At 41.9% G+C, this 26,039-nt stretch overlaps 1 protein-coding gene and 1 pseudogene across 1 annotated transcript; both read right to left on the bottom strand.

Annotated features, from left to right (window-relative positions):
* Positions 1-2,543: 2,543 nt before the first annotated feature.
* Positions 2,544-15,486, bottom strand: LOC142368246 (uncharacterized). Its single transcript, XM_075450376.1, has 6 exons — positions 15,367-15,486; positions 14,742-14,887; positions 4,503-4,567; positions 2,867-3,031; positions 2,677-2,781; positions 2,544-2,587 (listed from the first exon to the last, which is right to left on the bottom strand). Exons 1-6 carry the CDS (start codon positions 15,484-15,486, stop codon positions 2,544-2,546), a joined length of 645 nt encoding a protein of 214 aa, XP_075306491.1.
* Positions 15,487-17,253: 1,767 nt separating this feature from the next.
* The window catches only part of LOC142368247 (uncharacterized), a 33,121-nt pseudogene continuing 24,335 nt past the window's right edge, over positions 17,254-26,039 (bottom strand).

Genomic DNA, 26,039 nt, shown 5'->3' on the forward strand with positions numbered 1-26,039 from the left:
GACATGGCGTCCCCAATTTTGCCCCCCGGGATTTTATATTTTATGTATCTATATTTTCACACACATTGTGAACATTGATAACATTTTAAGAGTAAAAGTGATCTGCTGTACATACATATACTATATATGTGCCATTGTTAATTTCGTCAACCAGGACGATGACGAAAATATTTCGTCAACCAGGACGATGACGAAAATATTTCGTCAACGCCCCTTTTTCCCATGACGATGACGCACAAAATTGCTTCCAGAAAATAGAAATATGACGAAAATAAAAAAATGATTTTCGTTAACGAGACTAAGACAAGACGAAATTTACAAGCCATGGACGAATGGACATTAAAAAATGTAATTGTTTATAATTAATTTGTAAGATTACGGGCTGTTGCCGTGTTTGTCCCTGCACGGCGCCTGTCCCACAGAACATTAGTTAGCTAACTAGCTCTGACAGCGTCACTCTGAGGGTGTTATTTGTTCGCCTGATTACGTCATACTCACGATTCTAGTCAGAATGTGAGTCTGATACCGCTCAATAGAGTTTTGGGTATGGGGCGTGTTTCAACCAAACCAGGAGAAAAAAATCCTCTTCGCTCAATTGGATAGACCTACAACCAATCAGAGCAACGTAGTATGTGACGTAGATTAAGCAACACACACTTGTTGTAGGAAGGACGGCAAAAACATCTTTTCTATCGATAAAAGCCTTTATTGCGTTCCTCTGTTCGTCTTTCAAAACGAATGCAATGTGGAGATCCTGTAGAACAGACTCGATGGCAGAATCTACACACCCTAGCTCTCCAGCGGCAGCCGTGTTCAGCTCTTTAGTGACGTAGTCGATAATGTCCCTGTTGATCATCTGTCCATCATCGTATAAAGCCCGCCCTGGCAATCTGATTGGGTCGACCGATTCTTGGTCGGGCATTATGGTTTCCCAACTGAGCAGAGCCAGACCGAACTTCCCGACCAAAACTTTTATGGGTTCGGCTAAGTTCGGCTGGCACCCAGGCTAGTTATTTGTCGCCCATATCAAAACAATTGGAGAGAGATGCTTTTACGCACAGAAGCTTTTGGAAACATTGGTCATGACTGATCATTATATTGAATTGGTTATTTTCTGACAAGCATGGTGAACAGCACTCAACGTTAACATGATCAGAAGTGTGTCAGAATCATAACAGTTAGCGTAGTGTGTTCGGACAGTGGGATAATGACAAATACACGTCTGCCTGTGTTGTGTTGATCAGAATATTTTGGCGAGTAAAATATGGTAGTAGATTCGCCAGACCAGAGCTAGCTACTATGAGTGGCAAATACTGACCGAAAAGAAGTCAAACTTAGATGCACGTTGTGTTGAAATTGATTGGGTATAGTTGTAAAGCCAGTCATGATGAACCTACCGGTAACTAGCTAATGTGTGTGTGTGTGTGTGTGTGTGTGTGTGTGTGTGTGGAGAAGTTTTTTAATCTGTACAGTGTGATATATGTTAAAAAGAGAAGCAGTGTGTGGAGGAGTTCTATTATGTACAGTGTTGACTAAAATTAAAATTGATTTTCGACATTGTGACTAAGACTAAGACTAAATTAAACTAGAAATGCACTCAGAGAGTGCAGACCTCCACCAAGGAAGCTTTATTTTATAAGTGCAGTTTTTTGTAATCCACCCATATATTGTAGTGAATGGTCTGAAACGATTAACGTCGTAATCCACCACGTCCGAGAGAAACGGCAAAGACGGCTTCCATTTGTGTTTACCTTCCCGCCTGCGCAGTCAGTGTAAGCTTTCCCCCTGCGCACCTCCTCCTACCCCTCCCTCAACAACAACGAAACAACCAAGCCCCGCCACCTTGTGGCAGGTTGCAAGATTGCAGCACGAACAGACAAACATCCAGACAAACCAACTGACTCGGGCGATCACATAACAAAACCAGAGTCAACTCATGAAACTTTTGCATTCCACTCTTGTGAAGTCCGTATGATCAATTCAAATTGACTATTAACTACACGATGATACAATAATATGGGATCTCCCGACCTACCCCCAGCTAACTACTCAATGTTTACTGTATAGTGACCCTTAAGGAATTATTAGGGTAGTACTTTGCAATTATCAAATATTTAGTCTTTCTTGATTAGTTTCTCACTTTTTTGAATAGCTGGCCATTACCTGATCATGAAAGTGTCCTAATAAGATGAGTTGCTAGTTAATCATTACATACTTTTTTGTGTATCTTATTGTAAAGCGATACCCTTCTTGTGTCTTTTGTTTGCAGAAGGACCTCTGATTGTGATCACGTGTATCGGACTTTTGACCCTGAGAAATGTGTAATGGTGTTTAAAAACATCTGTATCCCCCCTGTGAGGTGACTGCTGATGAGGGGCTTTGGAGTCTAAAAAACCTTGGAATTAAAGTTTTTTATTGAATAAAAAAATTCAAGACATAGACCACACATTATTGATGTTCAACAATCCTTTTTCTCTCTTCACTTTCTCTGTTATCATGATAGGCGAATGGTATCCCCTCCCATCGTCTTCGAAAATCCTCTTTTAATGGAATGGAAACTTGATGCCTTCACCTTCCTTACAGAAACCTTCAGAGACAGAGACATGCAGATAAGAAAATCAGTTATTTCCTGAATCAAAGATCAACAGCTCATTTTGGAGTTTAAAAGTTAAGCACTTTTCTCTGGATTGAAGAGGAAATCTAGTTCTCCAGAGAAGCCAAGACAGCTCGCCTGCTTCTTGAAATGCTCTAGATCAGAGTCCTTCACGGTCAGTTCTCTCCCTGGAAACAAAAGGATAAAAATCCATGAATGTTCAAATGTGCTCTAAGACAAGGTATTTCTTTCTCTCTGACTGTTTGTTCCTACCCAGGAGATAAAGAGAACGAGCACGGATCTCGTCAGCGTCGTCTGCAGTACTGACTTTCATCATCTCAAGCATCTTTTTGGTGTTTTTTACAGTGCTGTTTATACTTAATAGTAGACAGCCATCACAGCTTGGCAGTACATGGAGAGCCCAGGTCATGTTGGGAACTAGGGGTAGACAGAAAAAAGATATGAATAGAAACCACAGCGTTATGCATTTGAAGCACATAGCCAACCAAAGTCCAGGGGCCCAATGCATAAAACTTTGAATCTTTTTGCGTGATTTATAATGCCGTGCATACATATTGTTGTATTTTATGAATCCCAGCCATTGTGAAATTATAGTCACAAGCATGAACCTGATTTCCACTCTTGTCTGAAGCAATCAATCGATATAGACTGTCCACCTAATGAATAATTTGCTTATTACAGCCCTACTTAATCTATATGACAGAGAAAGAAACAGTAAAGAAGAAACTAATATTTTCTGAATATAAAATTGACACATTTTAGTTGTACCAGTTCTGAAAATAACCAAACCATAGTTTCTCTAAGTTCAGGGCAAAAGAGCCAAGAATGCTACAGAGGTAAGAAAAGAAATGCTTTGATTACGAACAAGTGACAAAAAAAAACACATCACACACAAAAAGCATCAGAGCAACAGCGGAGCCGGTCTATCAAACAACTCAATGAAAACAGTCCTATCCAACCGGAAGCAGTGCAGGAGCCCATGATGTACCGGAAAATTCAGGACAATCTCTAAACACTCTTTATCTTCTTAAAGTTGGATTCACAAAAGCTCATCACTTTCCTAAAACGTGACAATTTCACACATCTTCAGTCATTTATAGTATCAACAATTAAACAAGCCTATGTCAATCAAAACAAAATCACCAATTTTATTATGTTAAATCATGTTGTTTGTTATTCAATTTCGACCCAACCATGCCAACTTTGTATTACTCTGGAAACGTGTACACATGGTCTAAACTATGCATTCTTACCACACTTCCTTTCTCTGTGAAAACCACTATTTGTGCAGGAAAAAGTGAATAAATGTTTTTGTATGTGCACATTTCTATGTTAACTACTAAGAGGTGATATAGGTATCTTAAAAATAAACACAAATTAAAAAGATAGAAAATGACCAGGGATCCACAATGGACAATATAAAAAAAAAGAAATATATCAAGAAATAAATGTTAAACAACCGAAAAACTGAAAAATATCACACGTATTGTGTGTTGTCATTTTCACACTTCACGCGCAATGTAGAAAGACAAAAAATGAATTACCTTATCAAACAATACTGAGCAAGTAACTTGTAGTATGACTAAAGAAAGATGGACCAAACAGAAAAAAATACAGAAATGATTGAAAAGGGATATAAAAAGGCCAAAGAAACAGAAAAAAGTGACTGCAATGATGCCAAATCAATAAAAGATATTCAAACTTCTAGAGAAACATATCATGACTGCCTCATTTTCATTAAAAAAAAACCTATAGTTGATCTAAACCTGACAGCTGCAGACTGCGTCACTGTGGGGAATCTGCAACTTCTAATTTGGAATAAGTAACAAGATCTCTCCTGCTAGATTTGTGACTCAAGCTTTGTGTCAGATCAGGTCAGGAAACTTACGTGTGGCACTTGCAATGTCGTCTTTGATGGTCATGTTTGTTCTTGAATCCAAACAGATTCCATTTCTGGAATTAAACATCAGAGGAAGAGAAGAGTTCATCGTTCACGTTGGAATGAAAAGTTTAATTCAGCCGATGAGGACTGTGTGATAAATAAGGAATGCTGTGTAAGTAGACTTAGAGCTGCTGTTTTATAAATTGAGGTTCTTCAACACAGTCTCATAGTGTTGGATTAGCTAAAAGTAAAAAAATGCACCTTGACTTTGATTAACTATATTAATAGCTCAAAAAGTTACAGATACAGTATAAGCCTTTTTTTTCTTAACAATTCGAATTAGAAAAAGTTGACTGTTTTTATATTTTAGAAAAATTACATACAGACAAAACAAGATTTTAATATTCATGGAGGCACTGCAGAAAACAAACAAACAAACAGTCAAACTGAAAAAATAAAAGCTTTCGCACATTATGAGCTCAGTGGCAGAGGAGATAAAAATTAAACCTGAAAGGAAATTTTCGGGGCACCGTATAGTTGGTGTCCCATTTCGATGCAGCTGGCCCCAGTTTGAGTCCCAGCCCAGGGCCCTTTGCTGCATGTCTTCCCTCACAATCTCTGTCCTCTTTCCTGTCTAGCTACTGTCAAATAAAGGCCACCGGTGACCAAAAAAGCCTTTTCAAAGCCTTTTCCACTTTTATTTTTTGTGCTTCAACAGTCCGACACATATTGAAGTTATTGTCTTAGGACCTGAACACTCAGAAACAGCTAACAATCTAGTTATCTATGCCTTATCTTGGCATCTAGTGCAACTCTAAGGATGTCTGGATTTATTTTTGACCACACAAGAAGTTTGTAAGAATGCCTTCTTTCACCTATGTCATGAAATCAAAACTTAGAAAACTTAGAAAAATTTGCATTCTTTTAATACGTCGGCTGGAATACTGTAATTCCTTATTTTGAGACGTCCACACAGCACTCTTGAAAGTCCTTATAAGAAGTGTTATTCTATTTCTTCAAACTTTGCTTCCCATAATTGTCTCGCTGTAAAATCCAGAAAAAAACTTAAAATTCTTCATCTCCAACATAAAGCCCTTAGTAACCAGTGAATCTTAGAGGCCACATGGTTTCATATGTTTTACTTGGCTCTCAGGTTATAGGTTGTGGTTCCAAGAGTTTTGAAAAGTAAAATGAGAGGAGGAGCCCAGTTATCAGGCCCTTTTACTGCAGAACCAGCTGCAGTGATCACGTTGATGCTTGGATAGCAGGTGTTCATGAATGTATGGAGGAAGCAAGAGAAGCTAATGAAAATATTAAACCATCTGATAGCATATCAGAAGTATCATCAAAAAAGTCCAAAGGGTCTAAGGCAAGCTCTGGTCGTTCTTCTGCCTCTTCGGCACGATTGAAAGCAGAACTGGAAAGGGCTGCGCTTTTGGCAAGGGCAGCACTGAAAAAGAAAGAAGCCTTGGATAGGCAAGAAGTAAAGCTGAAAGCTGAAAAGGAAGATCTTGAGCTTCAGACGGCATTAGCTGCCACAGATGCTAAACTTAAGATTTTGAAGAAGTTTGGAGAAGCTGATGCTCTAAAAAAGGATGATGAACAGTCTAAGTTATGGGAGCAGCCGGCTATGAAAAAAGATGATTATGGAGAACCTGGAACAAGCAATGACGTGACTACTGGGCATCATGGGAATGCAAGACATAAAAACAAGTCACAATCACGCCCCAGTGCTGCACAGTCAATTTCATCAGCAACAAATGATGAAGATGACGACGGTTCTTCTTTGTTCGGCAGCTATGCTGAAAGTGTAGCAGTTGCAGTGGTTTTGCCCACTGAAAGACGACGTCAACAGGACATTACAGAATTACTGATCAAGCAACAAAAGCTTTCTACTTTACCACCGCAAAACATTCCCATCTTCAGGGGAGATCCATTGGAATATAGACTTCATTAGAGCGTTTGAGCATGGTGTCGAAGGTAAAACAGAGAGCAGCAAGGATCGGTTGTATTTCATGGAGCAATATACCAGCGGACAGCCCAGAGAGTTGATTCGAAGTTGTCTACATATGGATCCAGATAGTCGCAAGGCAAAGAAACTCTTAAAAGAACATTTTGGAAATGAATATAGGATCTCTGTGGCATACATAGACAAGGCTTTAAGCTGGCCTACAATCAAGGCAGATGATGGCGAAGGTATCAATGCACTGGCTCTCTTCCTCACCAGCTGTAACAATGCGATGTCAGATTTGGATTATATGGAGGAGTTGGATAATGTTGTCAACATGCACGCCATTGTCAACAAACTTCCGTATAAATTCAGAGAGTTGGAGGAGTGTTGCTTTTGATATCCAGGAGCAAACTACGAGAAGACCCAAGTTTAAAGATCTTGTCAAGTTTATTAACACGCAGGCTAAGGTTGCGCTACACCCTCTTTTCGGAGACATCAAGGACAGCAACAAAGGACAAGTCAAGTCTCCAGTAAACCTCACAGCAGAGAGGAAGAGTCACAGGACGACCTTTACTACGTCTGCAACACCTGAGTCACCAAACAGATGTTACCACAGAGTTAAAGGCTAGAAAGAGGAGTCCTTCTAGCTATAGCAGTGCTTTCACCAAGCCCTGTCTTTTTTGTCAGGGTGAACACAGCATGGCGCAATGTAAGAACCTAAGGAAATCGCTTCATAAAGAGAAGATAGACTTTCTCCGTGGGAAAGGACTGTGCTTCAGTTGCTTGAAGCAGGGACACATGAGCAAGTCCTGTGAGGAGAAATTACACTGTGAGGTCTGCAACTTGAAGCTGGTGACATGCTCAACCTCCGTCCCGTTGATGAGGATGGGGTTGTGTGTGCCACTCTTCTTCCTGAAGTCCACAATGAGCTCTTTGGTCTTCTTGGTGTTGAGGGCCATGTTGTTGTCAGCGCACCACTCTGCCAGATGCTGAACTTCTTCTCTGTACGCCACCTCATCATTGTTGCTGATGAGGCCCACCACCGTTGTGTCGTCAGCAAACTTGATAATGGTGTTGGAACCATGTACAGGTGTGCAGTCGTAGGTGAAGAGGGAGTAAAGGAGAGGACTCAGCACGCAGCCCTGTGGGACGCCGGTGTTCAGGGTGAGGGTAGAGGAGGTGTGCTTTTCTAGCCTAACAGACTGTCCAGGGATGCCATCAGGGCCAGCAGCCTTACGTGTGTTGGTCCTGCTCAGTGCGGTGCACACGTCGGTGGAGGAGAGGGTGAGGGGTTGGTGTCCTGTCATGAGTACAGCCTTGATGGCTGGCTCCTGGTTGTCCCTCTCAAAGCAAGCATAAAAGCTGTTAAGCTCGTCTGGGAAGGAGGCGTCATCGGATATTGGGATGGTGTTGGTGGCTTTGTAGTCAGTTATGGCCTGGATGCCCTGCCACATGCGTCGGGGGTCGGAGTTGTTCTTGAAGTGCTCCTCAATCCTAAGCTTGTGGCTGTGCTTGGCCTCCTTAATGCCCCTCTTCAGGTCAGCCCTGGATGAGCTGTAGGCCTCAGCGTCACCAGATCTGAAGGCGGCGTCTCTTGCCTTCAGCAGTAGGCGTACCTCTCTGTTCATCCATGGCTTCTGATTAGGGAATGTAGTGATCTGTTTGAGTGTGGTGACACTGTTGATGCTGGTGTTGATGAAATCCAGCACGGAAGAGGCATATGTTTCAATATCCGTGTGGGAGTCCAGTGTGGCCTGGGTAGAAAACACACTCCAGTCTGTGTGTTCAAACCGCTGCTGAAGTGCAGAGTCTGCTCCCTCCGGCCACACTTTAACTGTCCTCACTTTGGGTTTCACACGTTTGATGAGTGGTGTGTACTTGGGGAGTAGAAACAAAGGCTACGGCTACAGCGAAAACGAAACAAGGTTTTTTTTTAAAACGGGTACGAAAATTCTTGCGACCACACGGAAACGCGCTGCTGTAAAGACTCCGGTCCAGACGAAAACGATGAAACGATGCAGTACACACGCCACTGTGTCACGCCACGCTGTGAGACAATAGAGAAGTGTTAAAATTGGCTCACAGCGTCAACGTGTGACTGACGCAAAAACGTTTTAGCTGTAACAATGGAAACGAAACGAGGCCGTTTATTTTCCCACTCTGGAACCCGTTTTCAAAAACTATCGTTTTGGGGTAGTGGGAACACCGGCTCCGTGTGGCCGCGACAGCGAAACGATAAGAAAAAGTATCGTTTACAGTGAAAAACGTTTTCGTGTAGCCGCAGCCAAAGAAAGGTGGTCAGACTGTCCAAGGTGGGGGAGGGGGACTGTTTTGTAAGCATCAGCCATGTTGGTGTAACCATGGTCCAAGGTCTTGACTCCTCTTGTGGGACAGGAGACATGTTGTATAAATTTAGGGAGGACAGTCTTCAGGTTGGAGTGGTTGAAGTCACCCGCAACAATAAAGGCTGCCTCCGGATGTAAAGTCTGTTGTTTGCTAATGGCAGCATGCAGTTCTTTCATTGCCAGTTTAGCATTAGCATCAGGTGGGATATAGGCTGCAGTCACAATAGTAGATGTAAACTCCCTGGGCAGATAGAATGGTCTGCACTTAACCATGAGATATTCTAGGTCAGGACAGCAGTGACTTTCGATGATGGAAGTATCCGTGCACCACGCTTTGTTTACATAAATACACAGACCCCCACCTCTGGTCTTACCGGAGCCATCAGCTGTTCTGTCCGCCCGGAGCATGTAGCGTCCAGCTAGCTCGAAGGAGCTGTCGGGAATGCTGCTGTTAAGCCAAGTTTCCGTGAAGATCATGATGTTGCAGTCCATAATCCATTTGTGTGTGGTGATCCGCAGCCGCAGCTCATCCATTTTGTTCGCCAGAGACCGTACATTAGCGAGGAAAATGCTGGGTAGAGATAGCCAGTGAGGTGTTAGCTTCAGCTTAGCCCTTAGCGCACCTCTCTTACTCCGTCTTTGTTTACGGTCTCGACGCCGCCTGCGAGCACTTCCGGTCGGCGGGGCCGGGTTGATTGTCTCGGTGGTTTTGGCGATCTCCGGAATGAGTTGGAGACCATCGATAAAGTTCACAGAATTGCGAGATCCAATATCCAACAGTTCCTGGCGGCTGTAGGAAGTGTTCCCAAGACTGTTCTGAGTGAACAAACTTGAAACAAGTAGGCAGATAACTATTATTTTGCTAAATCTGGAGAGCATTACCTGAGAAGGAAATGGCGAACGGAGTAAAGGATCTCGATCTGGATTAAGATTCACTCCCCATGGACAGAGCATTGGGAGTACAATGGTGCATCGAGTCAGACCAATTCAAGTTCAGGATCGTCATCCAAGATAAACCTCCCACCAGAAGAAACATTCTCTCCTTAGTGAGTTCTGTCTACGATCCGTTGGGATTCTTGGCTCCAGTGGTTCTGTCAGCAAAAAAGATCTTGCAAGAGCTTTGTAGGCTAAAGCTCAGCTGGAATGACATGATTCCAGATCATCTTGCACAACAGTGGTTCGAATGGCGCAAGGATCTGCAGTTGCTCACAAAATTTGGAGTTGATCGATGTTTCTAGCCAGCCCATTTTGAAGAGGCTACGCATGCTCGGCTGCATCATTTTTGTGATGCGAGTGAAGAGGGCTATGGCACAGTTACCTACTTAGTCCAGCAGAACAGCAAAGGTCAAGTCCATAGCGCGTTTGTTATGGGAAAGGCTAGGGTCGCCCCACTCAAGCCCACCACCATCCCGCGCCTGGAATTGACAGCGGCGACTATGGCAGTGCGCATGGATGTACTGATAAGGAAGGAACTGGAGCTACAGCTTGCAAACTCAATATTTTGGACAGACAGCACGGCTGTGCTCAAGTACATTAACAATGAAATGACAAGATTCCGCACATTCGTAGCCAATAGAGTGGCGGAAATTCGAAAGGTGTCAACAGGATCTCAATGGAGGCATGTCAGCATATGCTTGAATCCTGCAGATTGTGCATCAAGAGGACAGAAAGTGAATTCCTTTGTGCAGAATCATGCCTGGATCTCGGGACCTGTCTTTCTCACCCAGTTGTCTAACAACTGGCCAGAGAACCCTGATCGTCTGAAAGATCTCAACACCGCTGATCCAGAGATCAAGAAGAATGCCACCATAAATTCTCTTGCAGTAGGAGAAAAGGTTGAGGCAATGCAGACGCTTATTGAGTACTACTCCTCATGGATACGCCTTAAGAAAGCAGTGGCATGGATTCTTAAGGTGAGGAACACATTGCTCTGCATGGTCAAGAAGAGAAAGGAGCAAAGAGCAACTATTGCACTGTCTGACATGGATAAGGATGAACAAATACGACAGTTGCACAAGTTTATGGTGAACTACAAGACAAGACTCAGCAAAGTAACCCTCACAGTAGATGATCTGAAAGAAGCTGAATTGGAGATCATACACCACTGTCAGAGAAAAAAGTTCCAAGAGGACATCAGCTCCTTAAAAAAGGGTGAACTTATCAAAAGGAATAGCCGCATCTACAAGCTAAACCCGATTCTTCAAGACGGTATTCTGAGAGTTGGAGGCAGGCTCAACCGCGCAGCCATGCCAGAAGAATCCAAACATCCCGCTATCTTGGCCAAAGACCTACGGGTGTCAGAGCTCATCCTTCAGGGGGTCCACAAGGAAGTAGGTCACAGTGGACGCAACCATGTCCTATCCAAGCTGCGTCTAAAATATTGGATCCCGAATGTCAGTGCTGCTATAAGAAGAGGCTTATCCAAGTGCCTTGTGTGTCGACGGCTACATGGTGTTACTGGGCAGCAACAAATGGCAGATCTGCCACAAAACAGAGTCTTACCTGATGAACCGCCCTTCACTAGAACCGGAGTGGATTACTTCGGTCCATTTGAAGTGAATTGAGGAAGGGCTACTGTGAAGAAATATGGTGTTATCTTCACCTGCTTAGCCATTCGGGCCGTCCACTTGGAAGTGGCTGCATCTCTTGACACAGACTCCTTCATTAATGCTCTTTGCCGGTTTATCTCACGAAGAGGTCAGGTTGTGGAGCTACGTTCTGACAATGGGACCAATTTCGTTCAGCAGAGCGAGAGCTCAAGAAGGCTATTCAAGAGTGGAACACCTCAAAAATAGAGGACACATTGCTTCAACGAGGCATAAAATGGATGTTCAACCCCCCAGCTGCCTCTCATCATGGAGGAGTGTGGGAGGGTTTAATCAGGCCCATCAGGACAATCCTCAATGCTACCCTGAGGACTCAGAATCTGGATGAGGAAAGCCTCCAAACATTTCTGTGTGAAACTGAGGCCATCATTAATGGTCGACCCATTACCATCCCTTCCAGTGACCCTAATGACCTAGAGGCACTCAGCCCAAATCAACTCCTGCTACTGAGGACCAAGCCATCTCTACCTTCAGGACTTTGCAGGCCGGAGGACCTCCATGCACGTCGAAGATGGAGGCAAACCCAATATATGGTGGACCTTTTTTGGAAACGTTGGGTAAGAGAGTACCTGCCTGAGCTCCAGATGCGCCAGAAGTGGTCAAGGGTGTCACGCAACTTTGTGCCAGGGACATTGTTTCGTTGGTGGATGAGGCTGCACCAAGAAACTCATGGGTCATTGGCAAAGTCATTGAAGCATTGCCAGATGAACATGGACTTGTTCGCCGGGTTCGTCTAAAAACTAAGACCAGTAAACTAGTCAGACCCATCACCAAGGTCTGTCTGCTCCTAGAAGCAGTATGAGACAGAGGTAAAGACTGTACTCGGCATGTCTGAAGAAAGAAGACAAGCCTTAGGATTGTTCTTAAGAATTTAATTGCCCCATGGTTATATCATTCATGTTGTTTGTAATTGTTTCCAAGTTTAGAGAACAATTAGGGGCCGGATATGAATGAGACAAGTACATATTTGCTGATTTCTTATTTCTGCTTAACTAATTTAAGTATGTGTTTTATATTCTTATGTTTGAATATTGTTCTTATTGTCATTGATGAGAAAGTTTTATTGAATACGGCTGGTTGTTCATATTTTCTGTTTAATACAGGCTTTTTCATTTAAGTTTAATACTGGCGGTACTGTAACTTTAAGAGGCTGCAGCTTCGCACGCTGGGATGTTACACCTGTGTTGTGAACGTCAGACCAGCAGTGGAGACACACGGTTTTTTACCGTGTCCCGTCCTATATTGAATTGAAAGCCAGGTGTATGGATACTTGAGTGACACATGTGGAATAAATTTCTATGTTTTCTAACGTTACCTGGACTTAAAGTGGATTTTTAAGGACAACAGCTTTTTAGACACGTGTAAGCCAAGAACATCTGCTAGTTGACTTCTGCACCTACATATAGTTTGGCCTGACTCAGGGGACTCTGAGCAAGCTCTGACTCAGATATCCTCTGCCAGGGCCGTAACCAGGATTTTTCAAATACCGAGGTCAAATATTGCGAAAAATCTTATTTGACAAAAAAAACATCCTAATATGTTGACTTAAAATACAGTTTGGAAATGTGAATAAACAGAGGTAAATCACAAGCCCATCAAGGAGGTGAATATGTAGGTGAACAAGTTTATTATAACAATGTGATCACAAAAGTAGAGTATTTGAGTGAGTGAGTGAGTTAGTGAGAATGAATGTGAGTGAGTGAGTGTGATTGAGACTCAGTTCTTCCCCTTTCTTCCTCTACTGACTCTCTCTCTTCAACTCCTTCATTCTCATCCTCTCCTGTGTCATCTGTTTTAAAATATCATCATCAGCATCACCATTAATATTATTGTTATTATTAATATTACATTATTATTATTATTACTATTGTCACCATCATCACCATGCATGTGCATGACCCACTAAAAGGTCAAATGAATGAGTTGGGTTATTGGTCTAATCGATGTGCAAAATCTTAGACACCATTTGCAATAAAATCCAAATGGTTCATTAGGAAAAATGCAATCATTTTACCTAAGTAACTGGTTGAATCCACCCACTAAATTAACATCGTAGAATGTGCCAAACAGACCACAAGGTGTTGGCTGTATTCTAGATGTAGAGTCTCAATTCAATCCATTCACTCAACACAGAGAAGACAGGTATCATGCTGGGCCTGACAACTAGCTAAATGCTGGTAAAACTTGGCTTCATAATGCACCATGAGCAGCACAACTAACCTCAAGATTGTGTCATATGAGAGAGTACACGGGGTATTTCATTCTGTTATTTTGCCCCATGTGCATCATCAATTGTTTTAAGTAAAATGAAAAATATAAGTTTCTGACCCATTTTCTATTAGTCTGCTTTATTTACATGTAGGAAGCCATATAGCACTGAACAAAACTGTAGCTGGTGAGGCTGAATGACCACTAGGCACAGTTGACACAAAACTGTCAAGCCCCGATTTAAAAAAAGTTAGCTTAACAGCCCAAGCCGTGTCACGATTCCCAACAATTCCATTACAGGTCGCTATTTTTTTTTTTTGAAAATTGAATTGAGAGAGAGATTTGTGTGCAGTGTGTTTGTGCCGACTGGAAAACAAAATTTTAACCAAGGGGCTTTGTGACTGTTGCTTGAAATACTGAGGACAATGATCTAGCATCCTCCTATTCCTAGCCACGCTTTGAACGCATATGAACATTATTAACTGTCACTCATTCTCACTGGCGATTGGCGAAATGAACTCACCTCCTTCTCTCTTTCTTTTCCCCTGGCCAGTTGGCTTTCCAAAGCTGAGTTTAGTTTGTTTAGTAGATTTCTTCATCTTGCTTCCATTTCCTAGCTGACTTTCACGTCGAAGCTGTGTAATATGATAAACATGTTTCCAATGGCGGGTGGTGTAAAAAAAAAAAAAAAAAAAAAAAAAAAAAAAAAAAGTGGGGTGGCGTTTTTACGCTCAGTTTTAAAATATAACGTGATGATAAAGGGATTATGTGGACTTTATTTTCAGAAAAACAAATGAGAATGCATGCTGATCTTTCCACCAATCAAAGTCAGAACGATTTTCATCTTATATTAATTTGACATTTCTCTGAATAAAAAATGAAAAAAATAAAAAAAAACACCGAGGAAAATACCGAGGTCATGACCTGTGTGTCCTCAATGCTGGTTACGGCACTGTCCTCTGCCTTACATGATGCACAATATGGTGCAACACAAACTACCACTTCAACCCTAATTTTCAGATGCTTTCTCACTGAATGTGCCACACTCTACTTCCTTGTAGATGTGGTAACAGGTTGTGTATATGAGTATTGATCCTGGGAAGTTTCTACATTTTGTATTTGTATGTCAACTCACATCTTGTTCCCTTCAGACATGACAGCTTCAGTAGGACTGGACGGCGACCCTGTGACGTTCACCCAGGAGCTCTCTGTTACCTTCAAGATGGCTTTAAAAACATCATGGTCAGCGAAACCCGCCAGGAAGTTCACTTTGCCGTACATCTGCACAAAAGTATGTTAGTTTGTTATCACAGACCGCTTTCATCAGGCCCTTAAAAGTCTGGTGTGTTACTGAATATTTTCTATTTATTCTCTTTTTTGGCATATTTCAAATAGCTGATAAAAAAATAAAATGAAAAAGGTTTTTGAAGGGAACATCTTTTTTTCCAGAGTTTAACTTATTCAAACAATGTCAGCCGCTGGAGGTTGTCTGGGGAGGAGACAGTCACCTCTGGAGACATGGGTTCAATATAATTGCGAAAAACAAGTCCAAGCTAATACAAATCTGCTCCCACCTCCTTTCACACTAAACACAAAGCTGAGTTTCCATTCACTTGCAAAGCAAATCTGAAACCAGATTGCTGCTTGCTGGGGATGCATCACATGATGAAGATGCAAGAAAACTGCACTTAAAGATTAATCATGTTGAACACATGAGAGCATTCATTTCATAGACCAGTAAGGCAGGAGAGGAGCTTTACCACGGAGGGGTCGGCCAGAGACAAAGGCGTGACCAGCGGTTGGCATTCTTCAGGCGTCAGAGCTGAGCTGCTATGAAACAGCGCTGCGAACAGGAGATGACAACAGAGCCACAGATTCATGATGCTGGTTAGCTGTAGAGTGAAAGGAGAAAAGTTGTTTGCTGGAACTCTCAGGCACAGCTAATGGAAGTTATCATGACTGATTCTGTAAGCCACTCTGCTTATATACAGTTTGGCAGAGTTACATAATGTGTGTTTTCCACAAATTGCATAAAAAGTATTACAGTTTGCTTTTCCCCCATAATTATGTAACCTATTTTCAAAGTCAGTACGTCTCTAAGCTGGTTCAGGGTTTGCTTTTTTCTGGTGGGATTTTGTGATAACGTTGTTGAATGTACTGTGTACTGTATGTGTTATTCATTTACTGACTTGTTTAGTTGCCTTTTGCTACAAAAAAATTCAAGCGATTGGGTACAACCTTTGAGACTTTGGATCCAGCTAAAACCTGACCTCTGCCAACACTGTACCGAACTATCAAAACTCTAGTGTGTTTATTAAAATGAGAAAAATATTGACACATGAAACAGAAGAATAAGAACCAAGGAAGTTTACTAGACGTTTGGCATTTGCCACATGGCAGCATAACATTTATAACAATTAAAGGTAAACACAAGAAACTTGTGCTATAGGAAAAAAAAAAAAAAAAAAAAAAAATGAACCAGACTCAGTGAATAATTCCCCAAACTCCCTATATAGATCTGTGAGCAGTGCTGACCAACATGTCATTGGGGTCATCAGGTGGGAACCTCCTTTCATCAGTGTTTCGTCTAGTTGGGCCCACAACACCTCCTGGAGGCTAGACAGTGATCACTGGCGTCCCAGAGTCACCCCCCTAATGCCCGCCAACACTGCTCCTCACACCACAACAACCAACTTTTACAGCCACAAGCTACCTCAGCCTCTCACCAACTGCACACCAGTCACAGCGGGATGGGGATGCAAACCCTGTTTCGGGTAGGGGGAGCAATAAAAGAGGTAAAGATAAGCAGGAATGGGATTCAAACCCTGGTTCGGGTAGGGGGTAATGACAGACATCCCAAGTATCCCGGAAGCTCCGGGAGTCTCCCTGATATTGGAACTTGGGATGTCTGTAATGAAAATATAGAGGGTGCCAGAGGTGGAGGCAGGACAAGACACACTAGCAGATTCAGCAGACAAACTCACCTAAAAAGTCCTACAATCACTAAAAATGCCAGCAAAAACAAAGCCATACAACTCACTCAAAGCCAACTCACCCAAAATGGCCACCTGGTTTCAAAAGGCTCACATGGGCCACACCCTCCACTTAAAACTAAACTCGTGGACGGAATCAGCTTCTTGGATATGTAAATAACCATAGCAACATCAAATTAACAACAGCATCTGGGAAACACAGTGTGGACTTTTAACTCGGACATTTAGAGATGACAACCATTAAATATGGGTGTTATCATTAGGGTATTTTATGTAAATTTTAAAGTGTTTAAAGCTTAAATTATCAGCTGATGAACCAAATAAATCACAGGCATGCAGCTTCCTCTATTGTGTTTTGGCCAAGAAGATCTGTAAATCTGTAATGAAATGGATCATCAAAGTGCTCATTCCAGAAACACTCTAGATGAAACTGTAGAAACTGCAGCGTCTTCCTGGCCGAACCTTAGCAGAGAGGATACTCAGAACATGTAGATGGTCTGCAGACTTCAAGTTGTCACTGCATTTAAAGGATATGCAACACAATACTCCAAATTAACACTTTTTATACACAAATCTTTGATCTCACAAAACTTTGAATGTTGTGTCTTGTTTCATCCACCACTTGTGTTACATCTGTTCATTAACTTTGACTTTTTATGTTTCATAGTTTTGAACCAAACTAGCGGTCAGCAGGTTGGAGTTCTCCGTGGGAGACTCTCCCGTCTGCAGAGCTCTCCAGATGTTCTACCAAAAGACTGCAGAGTGTTGTCTGGCCTGAGGCCAGCTAAGGTAGGTGCGTTTCTTCACCAGATTCCTCATGCGGTAGTATGGAGACAGCTGATGGGATACGATCTCCTCCAGAAACAGTAGGATCAACACGTCTTTTTCCCGTCAAACAGACCAAAACTGCAGCAGGACAGAGGAAAACAGACCATAACTGTTTGTGTGTACAGTTCAGAGGACTTAACATTAGTAATAAAGACTCATGTATTGATTTTCATTCATTTTTAATTTTGAGGAAATTTGTCTTCATAGATCAATGTGCATGAGCAATTAGCCTGTCTATCCATCATAAAGGCACCTGTTGAAAAGGAAAACATTAAAAACTGCTAGATAAAGACAAATATCTTTGTATAAAATAAGACTTTTACTTTGGGTTCAAACAGACAAAAATTAATATAGAGTTTCCTATAGAATGCCACATCAAATACAAGATAATACAATTTAAAAGATTGTATTATCTTGTAATTCGTTATTTGCATTTGGTGCTCAGTGGCATTTTAGTCCTAAGTGTTTCTGTAAATGATGCTCCTTTAGCTTTGTGCTGTATATGTATTTTTATCAATACACCATGAATTTTTAATCCAATAAACAGAGTTAATGAAGTGTGATGGAAGACACACACCCACCAAGCCATCTGGATCTCTCTGGAGCACCACTCGCTGTGCAGATATCGCCGGGTGATCACAGATGGTCTTCCTGCTGCCGTAGATGGCATCTGTGATGTTCTCTATGATGGGTTTACCTGTGGACACAACAGAGGGACTAAACCATGAACTCTCCTGATTCATTTGGGACACATTACTTTGCAATGCTGGCATTGAAACCACTCTCCAATGTTTTTTTTAAAGTGGTTACACCCGCTTCACACAGTGATCACTGATGGAAATCTGAGCGGAACGAGTCTGGCTACTATCGTAGAAAGAGATACAACCAAGGCAAAATGTGACACATACCACGTTAAAAGGAAGAACATAGATAATGACTAGAATCCAAAATAATCCCAAACTGACACAAAATGATCACAGAAAGTTTCAAAACAACCTTAAGTCAGCATGTTGGGTACATGGTAAAAACAGGGGAGCGATGTAAATTAAAGTCAGGTGAGGTTAAAGATTAAAGACACAAAGAAGAAGAGGACCCCTGAATGTAGACAGATGAGAAGACTTGATGTTTCTGTGTCGTTTTTTTCTTATCTTTCACAGTCAAAGACATAAAAATAAAAAGAATAACACCAGGTCTAATTTGGTGGAGCCATTTCTTAAGTGTTACAGCAGTTCATTAAGTTTGCAGTTTAACGCCCGGTCCCTTCACGTGTCAAAGTGTTCTTAAGAAAGACACTCCTGAGGTATAGACTAAGCAATGCTGTATGAATGTATGAAATGCTTTCTAGAACTTAGTCAAGGTTGAAAAGTGCTGTACAAGTGCCGAACATTTGCCGTTTTACAGAAATGATTGTATAACTTTGACTCACACCCAAGGACAGACAGAAAGATAAAGTTTACCACCTGGTTGAAAGTCTCTGTGGTGCAGACAGAGTCTCCAGCCCTGCTCTCCCTCCAGTACTGGAAGCATCTCTTTGTAAACCCATTCCTCATCCTGGACGTTGTAGGAGGCATCAAGGCATCATATTGATGATGATCTCCCTTCCTTTTATTCCTGCTGTTGTAGAGGAAGGCAAGAAAGAGATAGAAGCCATAGACTAGCTGCCACCTCAGAAAGTGGTAAATGAAGGATGTGAGGAGTGTCAGAACAACCCCACAAGTGGTGAATATGAAGCAGAAGAAGTTTGGTTCCGTCAAGCAGGACTGGATGTCAAAGTCCAGGAGCCTGGTTCCTTGTTTACTGGGAGGAAAAAAACAGCTGTACTGGTAGGCGTTTACAACCTGAGTTTGGTTGTTGCTCTTCACCCACTGAATGAAGCCAATCTTAGAGCAGTCGCATGTGAAAGGATTATGATACAAATCCAAATATGTTAGTGCAGGCAGAGACTCGAACACTGTTACATTGATCACAGTCAACTCATTCTTGCTCAGTTTCAGCAGGCTGAGTGCAGAAAGGTTGACGTGGGTCATAAAATCCAAAGATCTGAGCTTATTTTTGGAAAGATCGAGAGCCTCCAGGTCACATGCTATCACATGCTCGGTGAGTCAGTTTCTTTGTAAAGGCAGGGAGATTTACTGTGAGCCTTTTCAACTGTGGTATTCCTTTTAACATGTATTCCCTGATAGTTAAGGGTGAAAGAACAAGTGTTTCCACACTATCAAGTACTTCAAAAGTTCCATTTTCCAGTTCGTAAATTGAGTATGAATTCACATCTAAATACAGGAGGGAAGGCAGATCCCTAAAGTCTCCCTTAGAAAGCCTTACAATGTTGTTGTCTCTCATACTCAAAGTCTGAAGGTTGTGCAAACTTAGTGTGAAGGTGTCACGCACGTTAAATATTGGATTCCCATCAAATCCGAGTGATTTCAAATTCTTTAAGGGTAGGGTATGAGATCCTGGATTTTGAGTCCAGCGAAGCTGCATTTTGAAAATACACCGGTAAAAAGTCCCAACCCTTTTCTTCACTTTCCCCCCGAAGGCACGCCTCTAGAGTACATGAACGCGCACGAGCACGAAGGTGCACGAGCGCTGTTCTGACAGCAAGCATCGATCGTTGCCGTATTTAGTATTTAGTTTATGCTAAATATACGTTTAATAATGCTAGGTGCTAGCCAAGCTGGCTCTAGTTTAGCTTCCTGCCAAGCTTCTGGACGCGTAATTCGTTCACGGAGCAGGGTACGCGCACAGGGGGAAGGAGGGGGAGGGAGGAGCAGATTGCAGTTTGATAGACGGCATCAGAATCCAATCATTGGGAACGGTCCGTTCCCAATGATTGGATACTGTTTTTCCTAGATTGTACGTTCTAGAGGCCACTAAAACTTTTCATATTTGTGTCAAAACTTTTAATTAATTGGTTGCAATGGGGGTGTGAAGAGTATTTCAAGCAATATGTAAAAAAATGTTCCAGAAAAAGATCCCCTACCCTGCCTTTAAGTCCTTGAAAACACAAGCTCTTAGTGTTGAAATACCATTGTTGCCAAGGAAGAGCTTCGTTAATCTTGTTAAATTCAGGAAGTCGAAGCAACCCAACTCTCCAATGTCGTTGTTAAACATTGAGAGAACAACAAGTCTGGAGAGTCCCCTGATGGCGAGCGGCACTCTAACTAGGAAGTTGTAGTCTAATTCAAGATGCTCAATCTTATTAAGTGGTCTAAGAGAATTCTGAGACAGGTTGGTTATAACGTCACCAGCTAAAGTCAGCTTAGTGACTCTAGAGCAGCTCTGCAGCAATGTGTCATTTACAACATAAATGTTGTTAAATCTCAGATCAAGACTTGTCAACGCAGGGATCTGGCAGGCGACGTCTATCAGATTTTTGCCAAAACATTCTTCAACAAGAGGCAACCAGAGATACTCTAGGGACTCTGTGCTCTGAAGTATCATTCTGTACTTTTCAAAGCTTACTTTCATACCACTTAACAACAAACTAGTCAGGCTCCGGAGGAACGTCTGGTTGGAGACATTCCACTCAAAGTCGGTGCTGAATGCAGTCATACTCAAATACTGAAGATCAGGAAAAATGTCTCTTGTAATGCTGAACTTCGTTAGAAGATTCAATTCCAACAATAGTGTCCTGACGCTTGATTTATTTAAAGGCAGTTCATCACACTCAAAAGAAGAGAATCCATTTGCTGTCGCCTCTAGTTTATCCAAGTTTGGTAATTGTAAAATGGATGCAATTTCATTGATCTGATTTAGGTGGTTTCCATTCAGATTTACTCTCTGTAAGCTGACGAGGGGCTGAAAGGCCAGTGGGGAAATTTGTGTGATTCTATTCTTATTTAGAAACCGACTCAATAATTTAGACAAACCCTGGAATTTGTTTTCTGTCAGGTTTGTGAGTACATTATTATTGATATCAAGGTCTGTCAACTCCACCAAGTCTGCAAAAGCTCCATCATCGATATGAGATATTGAATTTGAGCTCAGTTTTAGATAAACAAGCTTAGATAAACTGCTAAAATCTGTTTTGTCGATTTTCACAATCTGATTGGAGCTGAGGTCTAGAGACAGCACATTTCTGGGAATGTCATCAGGAACTGCACTGAGGGCTCGATCAGTGCATAAAACTGCAACATTTATGACATTCAGAGAGTAACCGACGGTGCAGTTTTTCAGTGAGTAAAGCAGAGAGGAGTCAGATGAGGTGGCTCGGGCATCTAGTGAGAATGTCTCCTGGACGCCTCCCCGGTGAGGTGTTCCGGGCCCGTCCCACTGGGAGGAGGCCCCGGGGAAGACCCAGGACACGTTGGAGAGACTATGTCTCTCGGCTGGCCTGGGAACGCCTCGGGGTCCCCCCAGAAGAGCTGGAGGAAGTGGCCGGGGACAGGGACGTCTGGGTCTCTTTGCTCAAGCTGCTGCCCCCGCGACCCGATCCCCGGACCAGCGGAAGATGATGGATGGATGGATGGATGGATAAAGCAGAGAGGGATTAATGTTAAGCAGGAAAGACAGAAGTAAGAAGTGGAAAGATGAGAGGCAAAGCATGGTGGTCTCCAGGATCTGCCCTGTCGGAGTAAAGTTTGTGTTTATACAGTTGGTGAAAATACACAGAAGTAAGGCTGCAACAGTTTTAGATATCCAGATTCCAGCTTCTCAAAATCTCCCAACATGGTTTATCTTATTACATACAGATGATTGGTTTTAGACCGTTGATCGAAGTTAGTATAGAGAGACCGATTATGACTAAACAGAGACCTTAAAGGAAGTAAAATGACTAAAAAGACATGGATAGCAATTAAAAAAATGTTAAACAACTGAAGAAAGGCAAATTGATGAAGGTGAAAATAATTTAAAAAAAATTTAGATTCTAAAGGAGTATGACTGTAAAACAATTATAAAGTAAGAAATGTTGATGAAGATTCTCAGTCATCCAGGTCATGGCAATCATAAGAGCTTGAATAAGGGCAACTGGATGTCAGGGTGGGTGGGTAGGCAGGACATGGATGCGGACTCGAGTAGAAAGCAAATTTGGTTTTATTTTTAACTTAAGGCAAAACAAATGGCGCGGCTGAGCCGGATCACAAAAAACTCAAACTGTGGGACAAGAACATGAACATGACAAAAGAAAAACAAAAGACTTGGCAAAACGTGAAAAACCACTTCACTTTAACGTGGCGTTGTGGCATGAGGGGTGAAAATCAGGTAAAGATCTCACAAAAGGACAGGGGAGCCTGGAAACTAAATAGGGAAACTGGGTGATTGTGAATGAGTGCAGCTGGGGACAATGAACAGGTGATGTGAGCAAACTGTGGGGAAGACAATGGTAAACTAAATGCAAGACATGAACTGAAAAACCAAGACATAAAACAACTTAAAACATGAAACTAAAAACATGGGGAAAATCCCATGGGCTTGACACTGGACTTCTTTTTGGATCTTGGAGAGGTCTCACCTCTCATCCGAAAGGCTTCTTCAGTTCTAAACTAGATGGTGGGGAGTATCAGCTTATAAGCAGAGAGGGCCGTTACAGTCACGGTCACATTCGGTCCGACCGAAACTCGCCGTTTCAGGCAGGGAGACAATTCAGAGGTGATAATGACTCTAGCAACATGCACATTGGTCAGAGGGTGCAGTGACACATGGAACAGCCCTCTCTGCTCATTAGCTGATGAGGGGTGAAACCTCTTCAAGGTCCAAAAAGAAGTCCAGTTGCCCTTATTCAAGCTCTTATGATTAAAAGTAAGAAAAAAACATGCAAACAACATCATTAATAAAAAAAAAGACAAATACCAATATTTTGGTGCAGGCCTTCATGCTCTTATTATGCATTATTTGACGGAAGCGGCTCTCACCTTGATGGACGTCTGGATGGTTGACAGCAGTAAGTTCAGTCCTGAAATATTATTTCACTCTGAAACTTGCAGTATGCAGTACTTGCGGTATTTGTACTTACTGGCCCAATGAAGAGATATTCAACCACAGCGCTTAGTGTCCCTCTACACAAACTTCTTCATTGATTTGAGGAAGCGACAGTTGCACTATAGTCCTTCTGTTAACACTTTAAAAACAAGTAATGTGATTCTGAACATTCATAGGACTACGAAGAGGGAACAGGCGTGTGTGTGAACCCGCTTCATGGCTTTATTTCTAAGCTTACATGATGTACACTTAATGAAAACAAAAATAACACTGTAAGGAGCAACGCAGTGACAAGCATAGAGCTATTTGAGCACAACATGTGAACACTGCTGGAAATCAAGTGTAACACCATTACAGGCATTTTCAAGATGTCAAGAAGTAGAATGTCAAAGATCAAGACATATGGTTATAAAAATGTTTTTTTTTTTTTCCCACCATCATGAGCATCAGCAGGAAACAAAAAACCTAAATGAGGTAAAAGAAAGCTGAGGTTATGAGGTCAGACCAGGAAAAGGAACAGAAACCATCACCGCTCTGTTTGAATGACCAATCTAAGCCTGTTTTAAGTTGTTTAATGTTAAACTTAACTGCCCTCAGTTGCGTACAGCACTACATGGGACCTCACAGCCAACTCAGGTCCACAAGTAATTGTGCAACAAATATCTGTCCCCATGCCCAAAAATGTACTGACACAGAAATTGTGAGATGGTAATATTTCACCTTTTGTTTTGTCTAAGGAGGTGTCCTTGCAACATGATGCAAACCTGCAGCCACACATTTATTAATATCAAGCTTAGAAATGTGTTTTTTTTTCATGTGTTTCTAACCTTTTTCCAAATGTGACTGACAGCAAAGAAAAAAGTGACAAATACGGGGGCAATTTTGAACTTTGTTCTCTGGCATTGTGTCTGACATTTAGTGCTTTAACGCCCACATTCCACCCTTATCTTTCCCCTAAAAGTGATTTTAAACATGTAACAGTTGTGCAATATCACTTGTGGCAGTTTCACAAAATGCAAATTGTAGGTGGAAAGTATCTGCAAAGGAAAACGTAGGCATGTAAAGTTTTTGGAGCCTTGAAAATATAACTTTTACTGTTTTTGTACCTTTATTGTTAAACCGATATGCTTTTGGATGTGAATCAACAAAGCTATGTTGTAAGATCAGTACACAGGCAGTGATGACAGGGCAGTGGCTTGCACTTGTTATTCAAAAATATTTGGAACAATAAAAGCTTAAATACACTGATGAACTGGTGAGCTGAATGACAAATATTGTCTTGTTTATGCCGTGTACTGCAGGGAAACCTTGGATCTGAGCATTTATGTAGATGGCATTTTGTGAATGGGTTCTATTTGTATCCTAATTTCAACCTTTTCATCCTGCCCACCGTATCTTATCTAGAAAATGTGACCCGCCGATCATTCTGGAAAGGTTTCTGAGTTCTCCTAATGGCTGAAGTGAAGAGGCCGGCTGGTGCTTCTATGTCTAAAATGGCACTATAATGGCACTCATAAATATCTCAGGTCTGATTCACTTCTACAGAACTGAGATGAATCACAGTGTCATGGTCTCCAGCTCGCTTCCTGTGCCGACCTTCTTTGGTTCATCTCCTCTCTCTCTGTCTGCACCTGTTTTTGACCCTGATCTCCACCCAGCCCCTGATCGCTTCTGTAAGCTTTTGACCTGTCTGCCCTGTCTTGACCTATTGCCTGCTTCTTGAATTTATACTTTTGAATTGTATGCTTGGATTTCTCTGTAATCCTTGGACCTGACCTGGATTTGATCTTGTTTACTCCCTGAACTTGTTTTGAACAGTTTCCTCTACAGTGTGTATTTGGACTCCTGTGTTCCCCACCTGGCTTTCTGAATCATCTGTTTGGATAAGGAACTTTGGCTCCCAGAACTCGGACCCCTCGCCTGCCACCTACCTGCATCCATCCATCTCCCTGGGGAGGACTGACAGAGTCCTATTATTCCTTCCAGTGTTTTCCCCGAGCATCAATAAACCTTAACTCTCGTCCTCTGTCAGTAGTTTTTGAGCCCTGTCACCACTCAACCATTACACACAGTTTTTTGCCTTTTAGAGCTGTAGCTGTGCTCATCACGAGTTTTAAAGCTTCAGATTCTAGTCCTTGATGGATGAAATGCAGGATGAGCTGATTTAAAATAAACTCCACAAACAGGAAAATAATCATACCTCCATCTCTCTCTCTTATGAATCCCTCATTAAACAAATCCACAAGAGTTGAGGCTTTAAATCCTTATGTGTTAAATGAAGGCACCACATTAAAAAAGCATCACACTGAGGAGAAAAGTAAATCTTCTTGCAACTAAAATTAAATAAAACTATTAGCCGTTTGAACAGTTAATTATGGGGGTATCTGCCTGCTGTGCTCATGAGAAATCAAACCAGATTTTTACAGAGTTCAGTTAAAGGGTACTTGGGTGCTCTGATTGTAAATATAATGTATTACTGATTAGATCTCACAGGTACAAGCTTACAAACCCCCAGAACCAAAACCTCATTGTGAAGCAGCTGTTGACGGCACAATAAGTTCCAACAAATTAATACAAGTAATACAAGTAAGCCCAAATTGGGTCCTAAGCCCCCACCTACTGATGTAAAATAGGAAACAAAGCATGAAAAAGTTTAAGGTTACAAACACCTTGAGTAACTAAAAGAGATAATA

This window comes from Odontesthes bonariensis, chromosome 18 (genome assembly GCF_027942865.1).
Source record: "Odontesthes bonariensis isolate fOdoBon6 chromosome 18, fOdoBon6.hap1, whole genome shotgun sequence".
Lineage (NCBI taxonomy): Eukaryota > Metazoa > Chordata > Actinopteri > Atheriniformes > Atherinopsidae > Odontesthes > Odontesthes bonariensis.

Excerpts from the sequence above, each read along its gene's own strand:
- LOC142368246 (XM_075450376.1), bottom strand. The coding sequence starts at position 15,486 with ATGAATCTGTGGCTCTGTTGTCATCTCCTGTTCGCAGCGCTGTTTCAT. Across the intron at positions 14,888-15,366 it reads CTCTGGCCGACCCCTCCGTG|ATGTACGGCAAAGTGAACTT; the intron begins GTAAAGCTCCTC and ends ACTTTTGTGCAG. Across the intron at positions 4,568-14,741 it reads ATGTCTGAAGGGAACAAGAT|AAATGGAATCTGTTTGGATT; the intron begins GTGAGTTGACAT and ends GTTTAATTCCAG.